This window comes from Ochotona princeps, chromosome 33 (assembly GCF_030435755.1).
Source record: "Ochotona princeps isolate mOchPri1 chromosome 33, mOchPri1.hap1, whole genome shotgun sequence".
NCBI classification, from domain to species: domain Eukaryota; kingdom Metazoa; phylum Chordata; class Mammalia; order Lagomorpha; family Ochotonidae; genus Ochotona; species Ochotona princeps.
Genome location: NC_080864.1, coordinates 4,026,645 through 4,044,777, shown reverse-complemented (window position 1 = coordinate 4,044,777; position 18,133 = coordinate 4,026,645). Strand labels below are relative to the sequence as shown.

The following is an 18,133-nucleotide window of genomic DNA, read 5'->3' as shown; positions in this document are numbered from 1 at the left end:
CCAGGAGGGATTAGCCAGGATTGCCCGACCATCTGACCCAGATCCACCTACGACCAGGCCGGCACAGAGGCGTTTTCTATCTTTTATTCCCACAAGGCAGCCATGATGGTGGCACCGAGCCAGCGTCCGGCGTCCAGGGGGCCTTCCTCCGGCAGGGTTGCACGCGGGTTCTCGGGCCAACCTCACCAGCGGACTGGTTTGCAGGCAGGCCGTCATGGTGCCGGGTGGAAGGCTCCGGGGGACTTGGGCGGGGGGGCTCGGGCAGGACTGGGCACTTGTGGGAGTTAGAGATAGCAGGGCAGGTCCTTCTCGATCACCTGTGGGGGGCACAGGGCGGTGGAGGGGGCAGTCATGGCCCCGGCTACTCTGGCCACCCCGCTGGCCGACCGCCCTGCCCGGGGCACCTACCAGGGGCTCTTCCATGGGACCGTACCGCTTCACCACGCAACCATTTTTGTCCACCAGGAACTGCAGGGGGGAGGCGGAAGGGGCAGTGTGGGAAGGAGCCTCTCTAAGCACTGACCCACCCAGGCACACCCTGGACCCCTCCACTTACCTTGGTGAAATTCCACTTGATGGCGCTGCACAAAAACAAAACAAAGGCAGCCTGAGTGGGGACGGCCCCGGCACCGCGCCCACCCCACACCCCACTCGGGTCACGCACTTGCCCAGCATGCCCCTGCCCTTGGGCTGGACTTTCATCCACTTCCACAGCGGGTGCGCGTCGTCGCCATTCACGCAGATCTTGCTGTACATATCAAACTTGACATTGTAGCTGGCGGCGAACTCTTTGATCTCGGCGTTACTCCCTGGCTCCTGGGAGGGAGGGTCGGGGGCGGCCAGAGGTGTGGGAGGTGAGCTCCGCACCCCCAGATCACCCCCTTTCTCTCACCGCAGCCCAGCCTCCCGCAGGTGCGCACGCCTACCTGCCTCCCAAACTGGTTGCAGGGAAAGGCCAGGATGCGCAAACCACACTCAGCGTATCGCGCGTGCAGGTCGACCAGCTGAGTGTAGTTCACCTCTGTCTTGCCTCATTGGGAGGCTACGTTGGTGACGACGCACACGAAGCCCCTGCAGGAGGGGGCGGGGGGTCAGCCAAGTTGGGGAGTGGGGCTACCCTCCTTTCACCCCCTGCTTCTCCCCAGTCGCCATCTTCCCTGGGACCCACCGGTACTTGTCCAGGCACACCATGCGCCCGTCGATGTCCTTGGCGGAGAACTCATGCATGGAGCGCGCGCAGCGCCAGTCATCACGGGACGCACACTGCAACGCAAGATGGGGACTCGGTGACCAGGGACCACGGCGGAGGCGGGGAGCCCACGCCCCGCTCCGGAATGAGGCCCCTGGGGGCAGCGAGCGAAGGTCACCGGCTCGAGGTGACCAGCAGGAGCGCTCGGGACCCCCACCCCCAACATGGTGCGAGGCCGTGGCGGCGGCAACGGGGACCCTCTGTGCACACCGGTTCCAGGAACTTGTCGTGGCAGCACACGGGCTGCGGCACGGCCGGCCCGGGTCTGCAGGGGCAGGGGTCCAGCGGCGGAGGACGTGGCCTCCGGCGTCGGCACGCAGGGGCCTTGCGCTTCCGGGGGGCCTGGCGCCTGGGCCGCTGCTGCCGCCGCCGTCGCCGCCGCTGCCTCCGGGGAGCTGGGCTGGGGCGCCGGGCGGTGGCGGTGCTGGTGGTGGTGGTGGTGGTGGTGGCGGTGGTTCCCCCGCTCGGGCGGCCCCGGCCCCGCTGCCTGCAGCGCCCCGGGGAGCCGGCGGCTGCGCGGCCCATTGCCCGCCTCTGTGCCGCCCGACCCTGGGGGGCCCAGGGGAGGAGGAGGACAAAGCGGGCCGTGGTCGCCCCGGGCGCCCGGCCGTGCACTGTGACGCCGCCGCGCACCGGCCTCGAGCGCGGGGAGGAGGAGGAGGAAGGCGCGGCCCAGCTCGGCCACCCTCCCCAGCGCCCAGTGTTCAGGGGTCTCAGCCGGACACTGTCCCCTTCCAGCCGCCCCGGTCCGAGGGGATCCCACCACGGCCAGGGAGCAGCAGGCCTCGCGCGTCCGCCCACCAGCCCCGGTCCCCAACGGCCCGCCGCCGCCCGCTCACCATGGTGCCCGCTAGCCCCGGAGCGGCCAAGGCCCCGCACAGCAATGCCGGCTTCAGCAAGCGGCTCAGGCGGCCCAGCAGCATCGCGGCGGCAGCGGCGGGTCCGGGAGCCGACGGCTCCTCCCCTCTCACACAGCCGACCAATGAACGCGCGCCGGTGCGCCTCGCCTCCCCACCCTCGGCCGCCCACGCACGCGCCCATTGGCCCAACCCGTCGGCTCCTCTGACGTACGGCCACGTCAGCCAATGGGGAGGCCGGCGCGTGAGGGGCGAGGCGGGCTTGTGCCTGAGGCTGGAGGAAGGCGGGGTAGGAGGAGGAGAGAAGGGCAAGTTGTTTTGGTCCGTGAGTGCGCATGCTCGCTGCATTTGCTAGCGTTTCCGCGTCGTGTGACGGCGGATCAAGTCTGCCAGGGCCGAGTGGCCGTGAGCGGGACACTGGGGAGGGACCAAAGTGGCCGAGGCGCCCCGAGAAGACACAGGGGGTGCGGCTTTTCTGTGGAGCCTGGGGCTCCACAACGGCCCCACGAGACACGCGCGCCCGCGGGACCGAAGCCGAAACGGCTCTGAGGGACCGTTTCCTCAGGCCGCGCGGCGCTGCCGTGTCCTTGCGGTGTCCAGTGTCCGCAGGGCCTCGCGGGTCGCGGGCCTCGGAGGGTGCGGCCCGCGCTGGCCACAGCGGGACCTCCCCGGGGCGTCTGCCTTCTCGGGGAGCCCCGCACCCCGCGAACTGGCCGCTCGCAGCCCTGACCCCAGCTGGACACACGGTCATCCAGGAGTGACCCCCCCCCAGCCAGGAGTGACCCCTGAGCCTGGAGTGACCCTCTCCTCACACCAGGAGTGACCCCCAAGCCAGGGATGACCTTCCTCCTCACGCCAGAAGTAATCCCCAAGCCAGGTGTGACCCCAGCCACAGCATTTGGGATTGCTCATGCGTATGGACAGCAAAGCCCCCAGGGGCACAAGGGACAGATTTTCCAGAACCAAAATACAAAAAAACACACCGTCCTTTGAGAGTTAGAGGAAGTCACAGGGCTCACCCTGGAGGAAAAGTTACAAAAAACATTGAGTTCCAGAACATTTCATCACCGCAGAAGGAAGTCCTGTCCTGGGAGCCGGTTACCCTGAGCCTCTTCCTGTTGCTGTGGAATTGCCTATCCAGTCACTTCCTGCGTGTGGGGGGTGGCCAGTGGGCGACCTGGGGCTCTGTTGAGCAGCACAAAAGGGAGAAGTGTACCACTGGTGTGGTTGGACCTCCCTGTGGAACAGCAAAACTCCGGGAGACCTCTGCCTGCCACCTGCACACCCTGCCTGACCCCGCCCCAAACACCTGCACCTGTACCCAGGCGTGTGGCACCTCACCACCCCCAGACACCCAACCGTGTGTCCTCAGGCACCTGCAGCCTCCTGCCCCATCACTCTGTTAAAGGGACAGCTGTGTGCCCACACCACATCAGGGCTCAGTCCCCTGGCTGGTGACCCTCCAGCCTGGAGGAGGAGGACAGGTTTACAGGGCTTCACAGCTGCACCTCCCTCCATACCCCACCCTTTTCTCCTGACCCCTGGGGCTGCAGACTCTGCCCTGGAAACACCCCATCTGTCCCCGTTCTCCAGGGGACCTGGGACCTTGTCCTGGCCTCGTCTCCAGGGCACTGCCCTGGCAAGCTGCCCTAGGGCATGTTCCACAATCCCCATACTTCGGGGTGCCTTCTCCACCCTCGCACAGGGGGACCCTGACCTCGCATTGGCTCACCCTAGCGGGGTACTCGTCCCCTCTGGCCTACTGGCTCGCAACCACACCCCATTGCAATCTGCTCTCTGCCTGCCACCCGGCACTGCCTGGCACACTCCGGTGCCCTCTGCCTGCCTTCCCCGCCACAAGCTCCTCACAGCGACTCCAAGGGCGAGGCTGACTGCTATTCGGGAAAATATTTTGAAAGCAGAAGTGTTTATTTAAAAATGCTTTTATTTCAAAGGCAGCGTGAGAGAGCTCTTCCATGTACGGATTCACTTCCCCAAATGGCTGCGGTAGCTGAGGGAGAGCCTGGCCAAAGCCAGCAGATCCATCGCTGGTGTCCCAGGGGGGGTGCGGGGGCCCAGGCTGCTGTCCGAGGGGCGTCAGCAAAGGGGGAAACCGCAACGGAACTGGAGCAGCCGGGACTCGAACCGCCCGTCTTACAGGAGGGCGTCGGTTGCCACAGTAACCGCACCCAACGAGGGCGGTTCGGGCTGTCCGCAGCGCTGCCTGTTCCGGACGGCGCTGCCTTATTCAGGCGCTGGCTGGAGACCGCCCGGAGTGGGCGGGGCCTGGGGCCTGACGAGCTTCCGGCGCATGCGCAGTTGGAGCGTGCGGCTCTGGGTCGTGGAGTTAGTGTGGCAGCAGCGGCGACGGCGACATGGACGACGAGGAGGAGACGTACCGGCTGTGGAAGATCCGCAAGACCATCATGCAGGTGGGGCTCCGTCTGCGTCGGCCGCCCCGCGGGGTCTCCCACCCACCTGCCGGGGTCTCCTGCGTAGCAGGGTCTCCCACCCGCTGGGATCCTTCACTTGTGGGGTTCCTTACCCACCTGGTGGGATCACCTACCCGGCCGGGTCCCCCACCCAGCTGCCAGGGTCTCCCACCCAGCTGCCAGGGTCCCCCACCCACCTGCCAGGGTCTCCCACCCACCTGCCAGGGTCTCCCACCCAGCTGCCAGGGTCTCCCACCCACCTGCCAGGGTCTCCCACCCACCTGCCAGGGTCCCCCACCCAGCTGCCAGGGTCTCCCACCCACCTGCCAGGGTCTCCCACCCAGCTGCCAGGGTCCCCCACCCACCTGCCAGGGTCTCCCACCCACCTGCCAGGGTCTCCCACCCACCTGCCAGGGTCCCCCACCCACCTGCCAGGGTCTCCCACCCAGCTGCCAGGGTCTCCCACCCACCTGCCAGGGTCCCCCACCCATCTGCCAGGGTCTCCCACCCAGCTGCCAGGGTCTCCCACCCACCTGCCAGGGTCTCCCACCCACCTGCCAGGGTCTCACACCAAGCTGCCAGGGTCTCACACCCACCTGCCAGGGTCCCCCACCCACCTACTCAGCGGGGTCTCCCACACACCTGGCGGGGTCACCCACCCATCCAGCGGGGTCCCCTGTCTATCTGGTGGGGCCCCCCCATCCACCCACCCACCCGGTAGGGTCTCCTACCTAGCGGAGTCGCCCACCCAGCTGCCAGGGTCACTTACCCACCTACCCAGTGAGGTCTCCCACCCACCTGGGGGTCACCTACCCAGTGGGGTCAGGGGTCACCCACCCATCCAGCGGGGTCCCTTATCTCCCTGGCGGGGTCTGCTATCTGTTGGGTCACCCATCCAGCGGGGTCCCCTACCTGCCGGGCTTCCCACCCAGTGGGGCCCCCCAGCCACCTACTCAGCAAGGTCTCTGACCCACCCACCGGGGTCCCTACTTATGGCTGCGGGGTCACCTACCCAGCGAGGTCCTCCACCTAATGAGGTTCCTCACCCACCTGGCTGTGTGCATTTCTGCAGCTGTGCCATGACCGTGGCTACCTGGTGACCCAGGACGAGCTGGACCAGACCCTGGAAGAGTTCAAGGCCCAGTTCGGGGACAAGCCGAGCGAGGGGCGGCCACGACGCACAGACCTCACCGTGCTGGTAGCCCACAACGACGACCCCACCGACCAGATGTTTGTCTTTTTCCCAGGTGACCGCCAGGGTCGAGGTGGACTGGGCTTGGCTGGGCTGGGGTGGATGGACCTGGCTCGAGGTGGGTCCCCACCTGCCGCGGTCCCCCACCCACCTGCAGGGTCACCTATCCAGTAGGGTCTGCCACCCTAGTGGGGTCCCACCTTCAGCTATGGGACTGGAGGCGAGTGGGCCTACCCGGTGTCCATGTGGGATGCTGGTGGCTCACGGATGTGGGTGGGATCCGCAGGACGGGGATGCCATCAGTGCTGGGCCCTCCCTGGTGTCTGGGTGTCCACCCGCTGACTACGCTGTGTCACCCCCAAGGGGAGCCGGTCCCAGGCCTGGACTCCCCACCCCATGCAGGAGGGGCGGCCATGGCTCCCATGTCCTCCTGTGGCTGAGCAGGCCCTGGGTGATGGTGCGGGGTTGGGATGGCCACACTGAGCCCCACTGTGCCCACAGAGGAGCCCAAAGTGGGCATCAAGACCATCAAGGTGTACTGCCAGCGGATGCAGGAGGAGAACATCACCCGCGCGCTCATCGTGGTACAGCAGGGCATGACGCCCTCAGCCAAGCAGGTGCACCCATAGGGGCTGGGCTAGGGTGACGGGCAAGGTGGGGGCTGGCCTGGGGGTGACGGGCAGGGTGGGTGCTGGCCTGGTGGTGGGTGCTGGCCTGGGGTGCTCCCCGCTGAGCACCCCCTTGTCTGGCCCCTCACAGTCGCTGGTGGACATGGCCCCCAAGTATGTGCTAGAGCAGTTCCTGCAGCAGGAGTTGCTCATCAACATCACAGAACACGAGGTGCGTGGGGGGAGGTGGTGGGGACTGTGGGGGGTGCAGGGTGGAGCTGTCCGTCCGTGCTCAGCGCCCCATCTGTCCTCAGCTGGTCCCCGAGCATGTGGTCATGACTAAGGAGGAGGTGACCGAGCTGCTGGCGCGATAGTATCCTTACGGAACTCAGCCTCCCTCCCGGGGGCCCCCTTTCTCCTCCCACCTCCACTCCCAGGGCCCCCTCCCTTCCCTTCCCCACCCTGTATCCCAGTACTGCCCGGACTGGCTTTCCCTGACTGCACCCCAGTAAGCTGCGGGAGAACCAACTGCCAAGGATCCAAGCGGGAGACCCCGTGGCACGCTATTTCGGCATAAAGCGGGGGCAGGTAAGAAGGGCTGTGCCCCATCTCCTGGGCAGGCCTGGGACCACCCATGTGAAGCCAGGGCTGCCCAGGGTTATTCAGCTGACTCACAGCACTCAGGCCCAGCACCCCGAGCCAGGGTGCACATCTCCCTGAGCAGTAGTGCAAGGTGCCTGAGCCCCCAGCCCAGCCCTGGGCCTGTGTGCCTACTACCCCGGGCAGCAGTGCAAGGTACCTCAGCCTGGCACCCTAGGCCAGTGTGCCCGCCACCCTGGGCAGAGGTGCAAGCTGAGTCCCAGCCCCAGGCCAGCATGCCTACTGTCCCGGGCACCAGTGTGAGATGTCTGAGCTCCAGTCCTGCCCATGTCACTGCAGGTGGTAAAGATCATCCGGCCCAGCGAGACGGCGGGCAGGTACATCACATACCGGCTGGTGCAGTAGCCGCATGCAGGTGAGAGGCCAGGGCCGCACTGCTCCCGGGTGGGCTCACATGGACCCTGGGATGGGGACTCCGCAGCCACCAGAGGCACCAGGACCCCACACGTGGGATCACTCAGCCCATAGGATCCTCACCCACAGGGTCCCCTCTACGGAGCCAGGGTGGGAGGGTTTCTCCTGGCATAGACCTTCTGTCTCTTGGAGTAGCAGAGGACAGTCCCTGGCCAGCACCTGCCCGTCATCCTGAGGTGCCCCCTGCCAGGCCATCCCATGTCTCCCCTGCAGGCCTCAGACCAGGCCCTGCTAAGCTCATCCAACCCCTGCCCTGCCCTGCCCATCACCCGGGGTCGTGGCTTGCAATCCATCTGCCTGGCTCAGCTGTGTCCGTCCTCCCTGTACCACAGGTGTCCAATGACCTGGCTTCCCCGGATCCAGCCCTACTCAAGGCACCCCAAAGGCAGCAGCCCCGTCTCTGCTGACTTGGACACCCCAAGGCCAGTGCCCCCGCCTCTGCTGTAGGTCACACGCACGGGGCCCACTTGGGACTACAGGGCCCTGGGCAGGAGCCAGTGTGGTCAGCTGGCTGGCGGGTGGGATCTGGCACGTGCAGTCTGCCCCTAACCCGCTCTCTGGGTCTGTCGGCCATGGGTACCCTGCGGTCAGCAGGTGCAGGTCCCAGCACCGACTCCAGGGCCAGAGATTGAGTGAATAAACTCTTTGTTTGGAAACGAAGACTGGCAAGGTCTGTGGGGCTCTTGGTACCCCCAGTCCCCTCCCAGCAGGGCTAGGTGGGGTTCCAGGGGAGTAGGCGGAGCCACCTGCCCTCCAAGTCACAGGGAGCCTGCTGTGTTGTGAGCTCCTGGGACATCAGACCCCAGGGCTGTGCCGCCAGCACCTCTGGCTGTTGCTAGCACCTTCTGTGAGCACACCTGTGTGTGTTGACTGCGAGTCTCCACATGTCCTAGATGCTTCAGTCACCATTGTGGCAGCGTCAGGTCCCTCCCTGGTTTGGTCTGGCATGTCAGAAACCCACGCGGTCCCTGGCTGTGTACTGGTCCCCACGTGGGGTGCGTGGGCTGCGCTTTGTCTGTCACCCCTGTGGACACTGGGGTCTTGTGTTGGGTGCTCACGTCCGGCTGGGTGGCCCCTGCACTCCCAGGCACACAGTTCTGTGGAGTGTGGATGGGGCAGCAGTTGCCATACGCCAGCTATGAACCCAGCTCCCCACAGCCTGCACGGTGCCCATGTGCAGCGTCTGGCTGTGTTGTCCAAGCTGGCTCTTCTGAGCCCAACTGGTTGAGGGACAGTTGTTCCAGGTGTAGGCCTGTGCCCGCTGTACCCCATGGCAGGCTCCTCCCCCAGGTGTGCACCTACTGTGGGTCTCTTGTGGGAGCCTGCCTGCACATGGAGGGCCCCCACTGTGGGCCACATTCCTGGCTTGGCGTGGCTGTAGGGCCCCAGTTGGTGCTGGAGCAGCCGGGATGGCCCTGCAATGCTGGCCCATGGGGCTGGCTCCAAAGACCAAGCTGCTGCCTGTGGTACCAGCATCCCAGAGATTCCCAGCCAGCTCAGAGCTGGTGTTCCCCGGGGGCAGCCATGGTGGTTCAATTCCTGGGCCCCTGCACTCCCAGGAGACCTGGATGGAGCTTCTGGGTCTAAGCTATGCCTGGGGCACTGTCAGACACTGTGACACTGTGGCCCTGTGGGGGATGACCTACTGTTCAAACTCTGATGATCACAGGAGCCCAGATGGAGCAGGCGGGGGCCAGAATCCAGAGGAGGTTCTGGAAGCAGATGGCGGCTTGGGCTGCAGTGTGGGAATGGGCCTCCTGCAGCTTGTGAAGTGTTTGTGAGGAAATGTGACTGTTGACATGGGGCGTTCCTTGTCCTGCACCTCCAGGTTGAGGGACGATGAGCCCCCTTCCCTCTCCCGCCTGCACAGTGGCCCTTGTTTCATCAGGAGGCTCCAGGGACGGCCCAAGTGCCTAGCCTCATGTGCACCTGCCCGCCCGTGGCACTGACCTCGCGAGGAGGCGGGTCAGCAATCCAAGTGCTGAAGGCTTTATTGTGAAGAGCAGCGAGAGCACTGTGTCCCCAGACCCCAACTTCCAGGAAGGTGACCCCACTACCGCCCTAGCCACCGGAGGTCGACAGGGCCCACTGCCCCAGGAGGTGGCTAGCACCACCCACGTGTGCCTCTACCCTGGCCAGCTCAGCCAAGCTCTAGCCACTTCGCCCGGCAGGTGCCCAGGGAGCCTCACGGGGGCAGCTGGGCCCCCAATGGGGCAGCGCTAGCTGCTGTTGTAGGCTGAAAGCTGCAGGGCCAGCCCGGCGGGGCCTCCCTCCTTCCCGGCCCCTGGCTGCTCGTCCTGGCCCTCTGAGAAGCTGAGGCCGTGCAGGGCGCTGGCATCCGATGAGGACAGAGGGTCAGAAGCCTCCTCCAGCTCCGAGTCAGAGTCAGCGGACGCAGCTCGTGATTCTGGGGGGACATTGGGTGTGTGAAACCCCCAGGGCATGCCCACTCATGCCAAGCCTGCCCCCTCAGCCCCCCCGGGGCAACAGGGTTCATTTCATGGCCATGCTCACCTGCATCCTCGCCTTCCGCCGCCTCCTGAAGGGAGCAGATGGCACCATCGCCCGCCTCCAGGTATGACACCTGCACAGCCACCTGCGTCTGCTGGCTGGGCAGTGCATCCTGCAGGGGAAGGCAAATGACGCCACCCATCAGACACCAGAAGACAGCCCCAAGTCAGCCCTGGGGCCTCAGCCTCTCCCGGGACATCTGTCCCCTCACCTGAGAGCCTGGAGCCTCCTCCGCGTCCTCCTCGAACACCAGGCCGTAGTGGACGATGAGCGTCTCGATGATGCGGGCCTGGTGGGGGTAGTCCACCAGGGACGATAGAGACACGGTGGCCTCCGTGGGCCGAGGCCGCAGCAGCGTGGGCCCAAACACGATGGCCAGATTTGCTGGTGTCATCTTGTTGTTTTGCTCGGCAGCCACTACCCTGCAGGGGTGGGTTGGGGTGCAGTGAGGACGGGTCCCGCAGCTTGCAGCCCCCCCGCTCCCCACAGCCTGGCTCATGCTCACCTGCGCAGGTGCCTCAGCAGGTACCGCAGTGAGGCCCGGTTCTCGGGCGGCAGATCTCGCAGCAGCTCGCGCAGCCGGATGGCCATGGCCAAAGCCACCTCCTCGTTCCGCTCACTACCAGCCCCTTCCTGCCGGCCCCTAGCCGCTGCCTTGGCCTCCGCCTCTGCCTTGGCACTGTCCTTAGCCAGCCCCACCAGCTCATGGTAGAAGCGGAAGGAAATGAGGGGCTCGGGCAGCTGCAGGCGACAGGTGCAGGGGCTCAGCACATCCCCCAGTGCGCAGCCGCAGCCCCGCCCCTCGGCCGGCCTGGCTCACCTGGCGAAGGTACAGTTTGAGGACGTTGCTGATGTCGTGGGGCGAGGCCTGCGAAAGCTCCACCAACTCCTGGCCGTTCTCAAAGGCCTGGCACAGCTTCTCCACCCGTGTCTTCACGCCATTCACGCGGTAGATGCCCTGGGTTGGGTGGGGGCACAGTCAGCCAGTGGTGGGTGCCAACTAGGCCATAGGCAGAGCCCCCAGCCATGGGCCTGGCCTCACCTTGGTATGCAGCGAGCGGAGTTCGATCTCGTGGATGCACTTCCGGATGACCAGGGGCACGCCGTCCGCAGTGGCGCGGGCGGCGGGAATGAAGTCCTGGCCGAAGAGCAGCAAGCGGCCCTGCAGCTTCTTGTGGCCGCACTGGATGGCCAGGGTCTCGAGGCACTTCTTGTGGCAGGCCAGGCAGCACTGGGGGGCGGTGTCTGGGTATGAGCCAAGCCCCGGGGCACCAGCTGGCGCACACCCCCACCTGCCCACCCGGCCCGCCGATGCCCCTCACCTCCTCGCACTCGGCGCCCTGGAAGTACACGTAGCTGTTGCACTCACGGCACTTAGCGGGCGAGCGCAACTTGCGCAGCCGGTGCGTACGTGCCGCCTTGGACAACCCCACGTGGCGGAAGGGCCCACTGGGCACGGCCATGGGCAGCTCAGGGGCCATGCCATTGAGGTCAGCTGCAGGTGGGAGGACAGCCCAGGTCACCGAGGACTGTAAGCCGTGCAGGCAGCCCCCTCCCTAATCAAGCTCCCGCCTCACCTTGCTCCAGTGTTGCCTCCTGGTCCACCAACTCCTCGCTGGATGACATGGTCCCAGAGGACGACGTCCGCTCCAAGCGCATGTCCCCTGAGTGGCAGAGGGGGCGTCAGGCGCCCGGAGCCCTAGGGGACCCCCAGCTCACCCCGCCAGCAGACCCCTTACCTGGGCTAGAGCCCGCTTCCGCCCCACTCTCAGTAACCGAAGTGGGCCACGACTTGTGTACCTGGTGGCCCCGCACACCTGGGGAGGGAGGCAGCTTGGAGGAAGGGCCAACGGGGAAGGGGAGCCAGTGCCAATCTCGGTGCCCCATGGGCACTCACCCCGAGACTCCTTGAGCCGGGACCCCTCTCCAGACCTAGGCTCATCTAGGGGACTGCTCGCGGCCTCGCCCCCAGCCACATCGCTTACATTGAAGCTGCTCTTCCGGGCACGCGCGACTGGAGACCTGAGGGAGCGGGCGGGAAGGGGAAAGGCTGTGATGGGCTGGAGGGTCGGAGGGCCCTGAGGGGTTCCTAAGGGGTCCTGGCAGAGCACGCAGGGGTTGGAGTGGGGCCCACCAAGGGGTCCCACAAGCATGTACCAGGCGCCAGCAGGCACGTGCGGCTCGAAGTCATAGCGCACGTCAGGCTCGTCGCCACGCTGCAGCTGGCGCACGTGGCTCGCGTACTGCTGGCCCGGGTCGTACAGCTTGCTGCTCTCACACAGCATTTGGAAGTGCACGGGCAGCGGCGCTGTCTGCATGTGCATCGTCTGGTAGTAGGATATGGTGGCCTGTAGGGGGCAGCCGCGGGCACAGGGTCAGGAGGTGGCGCGCCCGCACTGCTGCCCACCCGCGCACCCTGCACCCCTCAGCCCTGGCTGCTTACGTGTGCCCTATGCCCTGCAACCCTGCACATCCATGAGCTCTGAGTCTCGTAATCCTGCACGCCCACACGTCCCACAGACCTGCCCGCTTTCTTGCCACACTCCCCACAGCTCTGCCTGTGTGCCCTGTTCTATGCCCATCCGTGTGCCCTGCGCCCCGCATCCCTGCCTGCTTTCTCGCCACGCTCCCCACAGCTCTGCCTGTCCGTGTGCCCTGCGCTCTGCGTTCTGCCCGTCCGTGCGCCCTGCGCCCCACAGCCCTGCCTGCCCACGCTCGCACCGACTTGATGGTTTGGTCGCTCTGGCGGATGAGCTCCTGCAGCTGCCGCAGTGCCGTCACCTTTGTGTCCTCCAATTCCTGTTTCTGTGTCTTGGCATCCGCCACGCACGTGCGGTATGTGGCCATGGCTTCCTCTGCCTGCGGGGTGAGCCGCGCCGCTGTGGGACTCAGCTCGCCATCCTGGGACCAGTGCTAGGCCGGGGAGTGGGGGAAGCACCTGCCCGGAACCTCTCACCTTGTTCTTGGCTTCCTCTTCCAGCCGCCGCCGCTTGTCCAGGGCCTTGGAGGCCGCGCTACCCGCCCCAGCCATGCTGCCCGCCTGGTCCTCCTCTGCCTTGGCCACCTGGAGGCGGGCCTTGTCGTGGTCCTCGCAGCGTTGCATGTAGGTTTGCTTGGCTTTGCGCAGGTTGGACTCAGCCTCTTGCTGGGGGCGTGGAGGAAGGAGACTCATGCTGCCAGGGTGGGCCATGCATCCCCGCCATGGCGAGCCACCCTGGTCATGCCCACCCCCGGCCCAAGGTGACGGAGCTGGAGCCTGGTGGCTGTCCCCTCCCTTTCCCACTGGGGCAGGAAGCCGCATAGCTCCTGGGTGGGGTGAGGGGGCAGGAAGCCAGGGCGCACAGCCTGCACCCCAGGAGGCTGAGCCAGCACAGAGACCAGAACCACAGAAAAACTTTGACATAACCCGGAGGGGGGAATGAAACCCAGGGCCTCCACCGACAGCCACAGAGCCAAAGCCAAATGGCAAAGAGTGAGTGGGGAGGATGGGGGTCCAGGTGGAGAGACTGCGCCCACCCTACGCGGGGAGCCCTACCAGTTTCCGCTGGGCACGATGCCAGGCCTCCTTGATCTCTTTCCGCCGCTTCTCGTGCTCCAGGCGGCGCAGCGCCAGGGGCTGCAGGGGAAGCACGTGAACCGGCTGCTTACGGTGCTGCCCCCTCGGCCCCCTCCCCACCTGCGACACCATGCCCACCTGCATGTAGGTCTGTGTTTGCAGTGTGCTGGCCGCCTGCACCAGGCCATGGCCCCACTCCAGATCCTGCTCCAGTGCCAGCGCGTAGATGGATAGCAGGGGCATGTGAGGCTGTGGGCAGCGGGCAGGTAGGTGGTGAGCAAGCGGGCGGGCACCCCGGGCACCTCAGCTTCTCCCCACCTCCCGGCCCAGGGCCCCACCTCCTGCACCACCGTCTGTCTGCAGGCGTGCACAATCTTCTGCAAGCCTTTCCCGAACTCTATCTCTGCGGGCGGGCAAGACGGGAGGGTGCCAGGTCAGGGCAGGCAGCAGGCCAGGTTGTGCCCACCTCCTCCCTGCTGGGCTCCTCACTCACCCAGCGTTGTACGCCTTTCCAGGTAGCTGACAAGATCTTTCATGTACTTGGCCATGCCCTTGGCGTACTGCAGGGCTGCGTCCACGCCGCCCTCACAGCGTTGGAGCAACAGGTCCACCTCCTCAGGGGCCAGGCAACCTGCACCAGGCAGGCGGGTAGGTGGGACACACGCATGGCTTAGCTGGGGTGTCCCCTGTGTGGATCTCACACTTACCCTCCTCGTCACAGTCCTCGGAGCCGGGTGGGGTGCCCTCGCTCCCGGGGCCATACAGGTTCTCCATAGACTGCGAGCAGGAGGGGCACCAATGAGTCCTCACCTCATGCACGGAGGTCACCCGCACACCCAGCCCTGCGTGCACCTCACCTGGCCGGCATCCCCCGGGGGCACTGCCAGGAGGGTGCTACTGTCCACTTCGCCCATGAGGAACTCAGACACACTGCAGGGCAGGGTGGCAGGAGGGGGGTGGTCAGTGCAGGGGCACCAGCACACCCTTGCCTGTAGGCCCCACCCCCCCACGCCCCTGTAGCCCAGTCCTCACGTGCTACTGAATGACACAGCCACAGTCTCCAGGGCCTTCTCGAAGTCCCGCTTGTCCGACTCATTGTTGCTCTCATAGTGGAAGGCTGAGAGGGCAGGGCGTGGCCAACAGAGGGTCATGGCCACCTCAGGACGCCCCGCCCCTCCTCCCCAACCAGTCCCAGCCGCTTGCCTAACCTTTGACCTTGGCGATGAGGGTGCCTGCGGCCGTGAGGATCTCCACAGTGTTGAGCAGTGGGTACTTGGAGATCACTTGGTGCATGACACGCAGTGCCTCACCCAGGCACTCGTGGGCCAGCGGCCGGCGTGCCTCCAGCAGATCTGGGGAGGGATGGGGAGGGCAGAGCAGGCTTGAGTGGCTGCCCCCAGCGGGGTGGGAACCCAGCGTTGGGCTCCTGGCCTGCGCCTTAGGACCCTCAACTCCCAATTGTCCTTCAAGTCCTTTCTCTGGATGCCTGGACATGCCTGCAGTGGGGGCAGGGGAGGGCAGGGCACCAGCATTCCATATCCCAGTGTCTGGTTCAGGCTCAGGACCCCAGCTCCTACTGCCGCAGACCTCTGGGAGTCAGCACCCATGGGAGACCCAGATGGAGCTCCAGGCTGCCCCCCGGCCCAACCGCAGCCGGTGCAGCTGTATGGGGAGTGAACCAGCAAATGAGAGGTTTGTAGTTTCCCTGCCTTCCGCACCACCAAAACCTCCCGCCACCACTACTGAAGGAGGCCTTTCAAATGAAAAATCTTGTCCAAGTGTTAGATGTTCATAAAAAAGATGTTGGAGCTGCAGGTGTTGCTGATCCAGCACAGTTCATCCCCCCAGCTCTCCAGCACCTGCTGGTGCCCCCTGGGGCAGGAGGGATGTCTCCAGCATGTGGCTCCTGCCACCCTCCTGGGAGACCCGGGGAGAGTTCTGGGGGTGGCCTGGCCCCCACCCAGAGGACAGACTTGGGAGCAAAGTGCACATCACAGTGTCTTGCGCTCTACCTTCCTACCAAATAAACGATTGTTAAGAAACATTTGAATTTATTGCAAAAAAAAAAAAATCCACTGCCTGCAATTCATACATTTTTTTTCCTCCTGCCTAACCGCTTTCCGTGTTATGAAGTTTGGCACCAACATGAGTTCTTGAAGGTTATCTTTCCGCTTTTGGAATCCCTTCAGTCACGCACCTGCTGGGGACTGGCCTCCCAGCTCTTCCCTCTCCATGCCCCTAGCACATGACAACCAGGAAACCAAGAGCAGGTGGGACTCCTGGGTGGCGGAGCCCACCTCACCCAGCTCTGCATGGCCACTAAGACCAGCACAGGACATACAACATGCACCCAGCAGACCCAGCCCCGTGGACTGCAGCAGAGCCAAGCACCACATGCTGGGGGGAGGTGGCTGTGGGGTGTGGTCCCCGAACTCCACACTGCCCCGTCACCACCCACGGGGCATCGCTGGGTGCATTGTCCTGGCAGGCACACTTGGTGCAGCCATCAGGGTGCTGAACACAGCATGCATGCGAACGGTTGCAGGAAATGACTCTTGGGGGTTGTCGGCAGCTGCTAGGCAGCCAAATTGGCTGCAGCTGGGCCAAGAGCCTCGCCCTGGGTCTATCTCCCCTGAGCAGCAGCAGTGCCCGGGGGTCCCAAGGCAGGGCACAGGAGGTGTGTGGGTCAGGGTGAGTCCATCCCTGGACAGCCCCCCTTCACCTGCATGGGTACCCCTTCCTGGCCATCCTTGGGATCCCAGCTCACAGACACCTGAGGCCTGTGGGGAGCGGGTGCAGCTTGGGACCCTGACCCCGCCTAGCTGCCCCAGGGCCGCCCCTGGCTCAGCCCCAAAGGGCTGCGCCTCCAAGGAAGCTCTGGAAAGGGAAGGGAACCAAGATTAGGCAGCTTCCTGGGGAAGCCACCCCCGCCCCGAACCAGATAACTGGGGCCCCCACTCAGCGCAGAGCCCCCAGGCTGTGGCCACCCCCCACTTGCCAACCATCCAGGGCCATCTTGGCAGCAGAGTAGGGCAAGAGGCACCTGGCACTGCGGGCCTGGCACTGCGGTTTCAGGGCAGATCCCACACGCAGGGAGCAGGCTGCGCTTCTTAGGGGGCTGTGCCCACCACAGCTCAGGGTGCCCGCCGCAATGCCAGGGACAAACAGGAAGCAGATGAAAATAACTCGGCAGGAAGCTGGGCTGTCAGCAGCGCGTCGAGGCAAAAAGGGAACTGGAGCTCCTCCCTGCCTGAGGCCAACGGTGCCTCCTCCCCTCTGCACCTGCTGAAGCTCCCATAAGACCCCGCAAACACCGGCCTGTCCGTCCCGCGCGCCTCTCACCGTCACGCAACACGCAGTCCTTGAGCTTCTCCAGGCCCTCGGCGAAGCGGGCCACGTCCCCCAGCAGCACAGAGATGTCCTCCCCGGCCTCTGGGCCAGGACCCTCGGCTGGTGGCTCTGCGGGGCTGCGGTGGCTCCGGCCCAGGGTCCAGGAGGCTGCCCCAGGCAGCGGGAAGCCAGCTGCACTGGCATGGCGGCTCAGGCTGGTGGGTCGTTTCAGGGTGCCCGTGGCCTTGGCGTTGGTGACCGTGGGCTCCTGGCCCTGCCCAGGGAAAGCAGCTTCGGCCCCCTCCCTCCTGGTCTGCTCCTGTGAGAGGTGGACGAGAAACACAGGTAGAGGGGGTGGTCTGGCCTCAGTTTCTCCATATGCAAGGTGGACAGGGGAGGGGCTTTGAGGTCAGAGGCCAGAGGTCAGAGGGCTGAGATTTAGTGCCCAGCACCCCCCCCACCCACCTGTTACCCAATATCCTCCCCTCGCAGCTTTCACAAACAACGGCCCTGCTAAAACCACAGCCGGGGGCGGGGCGCGCAGACCACGGGGTGGGGGAGACCCCACTTCCTGGAGGGGGAGGGCGCGCAAAGAAGGCATCGACTTTTCCATCAAAACACCTCCCGCCATTCTGGGCCCCCAGCCTCTTGCTGACCCCCATCCCACCCCAGCTCTCACGGATACTCTGGGCCTTCCCGACAGGCACCCCAGACCCAGGCACCCCCCGAAACCCGCCGCCAACTCCAAGTCACGCCCTGCCCCCCATTCACAACAGCCTGGACCCCTTCTCCACGGCCTGTACAGTCGGGAGCCCAAGCTTCTCCCCAGCGCTCCAGGTTCTCTGCCCTGAGCCCGACGCAGGGTGTAGGGGCTCTGTGCCCAGTCCCCCGCCGGCACAGCGCGCAAGTGGGGCGCCCCTGGCCTGCGCCCGCGCGCACGGGAGGCGCAACTCACCGCCGGTGGCTGCGGGCTGGGGCTTCCCGCGCGGTTCTTCTTGGAGATGGAAGGGGTTTTCATGAGTTCTCGCTTCTTCCTGGAGAACATAGTGAGGCCGGGCCCCCCGCGGCCCGCCGGCCTCGGGCAGCCTGGGGCTCAGCGCTGGTGCTCCGGGGACCACATTGCTCCGGCACCCCCCGCCCCAAGCTGTCAGGCCCACGTGATAGGCCCGGCCCTCATTGGCCGGCCCTGCCCCCCACAGGAAAAGGCCTCGGGAGCCGCCGCCGCCGCGACCCCGCCCTCCTCCCCGGCCTCAGCCTGCCGCTCTGCAGACTGGGCGCGAGGTGAGGCGGAGCTCGTCCTGCGCCCTCTTCCGCTCCTCTCTCG

At 65.7% G+C, this 18,133-nt stretch overlaps 3 protein-coding genes across 4 annotated transcripts; 1 reads left to right on the top strand and 2 right to left on the bottom strand.

Moving 5' to 3' along the window:
- Nucleotides 1-71: 71 nt before the first annotated feature.
- Nucleotides 72-2,278, bottom strand: GPX4 (glutathione peroxidase 4). Of its 2 annotated transcripts, none has more exons than XM_004600064.3 (7): nucleotides 2,089-2,278; nucleotides 1,169-1,263; nucleotides 927-1,071; nucleotides 665-816; nucleotides 557-581; nucleotides 409-468; nucleotides 72-317 (listed from the first exon to the last, which is right to left on the bottom strand). In XM_004600064.3, the coding sequence occupies exons 1-7, from the start codon at nucleotides 2,170-2,172 to the stop codon at nucleotides 285-287; spliced, it is 594 nt and encodes a 197-aa protein (XP_004600121.3). In that variant the 5' UTR covers nucleotides 2,173-2,278; the 3' UTR covers nucleotides 72-284. The 2 variants fall into 2 exon arrangements, with proteins under 2 accessions (XP_004600121.3, XP_058514097.1); XM_058658114.1 differs by lacking the exon at nucleotides 2,089-2,278 and adding an exon at nucleotides 1,460-1,789.
- A 2,142-nt stretch (nucleotides 2,279-4,420) lies between these two features.
- POLR2E (RNA polymerase II, I and III subunit E) lies at nucleotides 4,421-8,072 on the top strand. The gene is made up of 8 exons (XM_004595635.3): nucleotides 4,421-4,538; nucleotides 5,611-5,785; nucleotides 6,232-6,347; nucleotides 6,490-6,570; nucleotides 6,653-6,711; nucleotides 6,848-6,926; nucleotides 7,278-7,353; nucleotides 7,745-8,072. Exons 1-7 carry the CDS (start codon nucleotides 4,482-4,484, stop codon nucleotides 7,341-7,343), a joined length of 633 nt encoding a protein of 210 aa, XP_004595692.1. The 5' UTR covers nucleotides 4,421-4,481; the 3' UTR covers nucleotides 7,344-7,353; nucleotides 7,745-8,072.
- A 1,313-nt stretch (nucleotides 8,073-9,385) lies between these two features.
- On the bottom strand, nucleotides 9,386-17,957 carry ARHGAP45 (Rho GTPase activating protein 45). Its single transcript, XM_058658086.1, has 23 exons — nucleotides 17,765-17,957; nucleotides 16,822-17,128; nucleotides 14,688-14,831; nucleotides 14,512-14,596; nucleotides 14,337-14,409; nucleotides 14,187-14,256; nucleotides 13,973-14,110; nucleotides 13,818-13,882; nucleotides 13,618-13,728; nucleotides 13,459-13,539; nucleotides 12,880-13,068; nucleotides 12,645-12,782; nucleotides 12,081-12,271; nucleotides 11,821-11,945; nucleotides 11,663-11,740; nucleotides 11,501-11,587; nucleotides 11,246-11,418; nucleotides 10,966-11,154; nucleotides 10,744-10,881; nucleotides 10,429-10,664; nucleotides 10,135-10,345; nucleotides 9,927-10,035; nucleotides 9,386-9,819 (listed from the first exon to the last, which is right to left on the bottom strand). The coding sequence occupies exons 1-23, from the start codon at nucleotides 17,852-17,854 to the stop codon at nucleotides 9,632-9,634; spliced, it is 3,216 nt and encodes a 1,071-aa protein (XP_058514069.1). The 5' UTR covers nucleotides 17,855-17,957; the 3' UTR covers nucleotides 9,386-9,631.
- Nucleotides 17,958-18,133: the final 176 nt, after the last annotated feature.

Excerpts from the sequence above, each read along its gene's own strand:
- POLR2E (XM_004595635.3), top strand. The coding sequence starts at position 4,482 with ATGGACGACGAGGAGGAGACGTACCGGCTGTGGAAGATCCGCAAGACC. Across the intron at positions 6,571-6,652 it reads TCAACATCACAGAACACGAG|CTGGTCCCCGAGCATGTGGT; the intron begins GTGCGTGGGGGG and ends ATCTGTCCTCAG. Across the intron at positions 6,927-7,277 it reads TCGGCATAAAGCGGGGGCAG|GTGGTAAAGATCATCCGGCC; the intron begins GTAAGAAGGGCT and ends ATGTCACTGCAG.
- ARHGAP45 (XM_058658086.1), bottom strand. The coding sequence starts at position 17,854 with ATGTTCTCCAGGAAGAAGCGAGAACTCATGAAAACCCCTTCCATCTCC. Across the intron at positions 12,272-12,644 it reads GCGACCAAACCATCAAGTCG|GCCACCATATCCTACTACCA; the intron begins GTGCGAGCGTGG and ends TGCCCCCTACAG. Across the intron at positions 10,665-10,743 it reads TCAAACTGTACCTTCGCCAG|CTGCCCGAGCCCCTCATTTC; the intron begins GTGAGCCAGGCC and ends TGTCGCCTGCAG.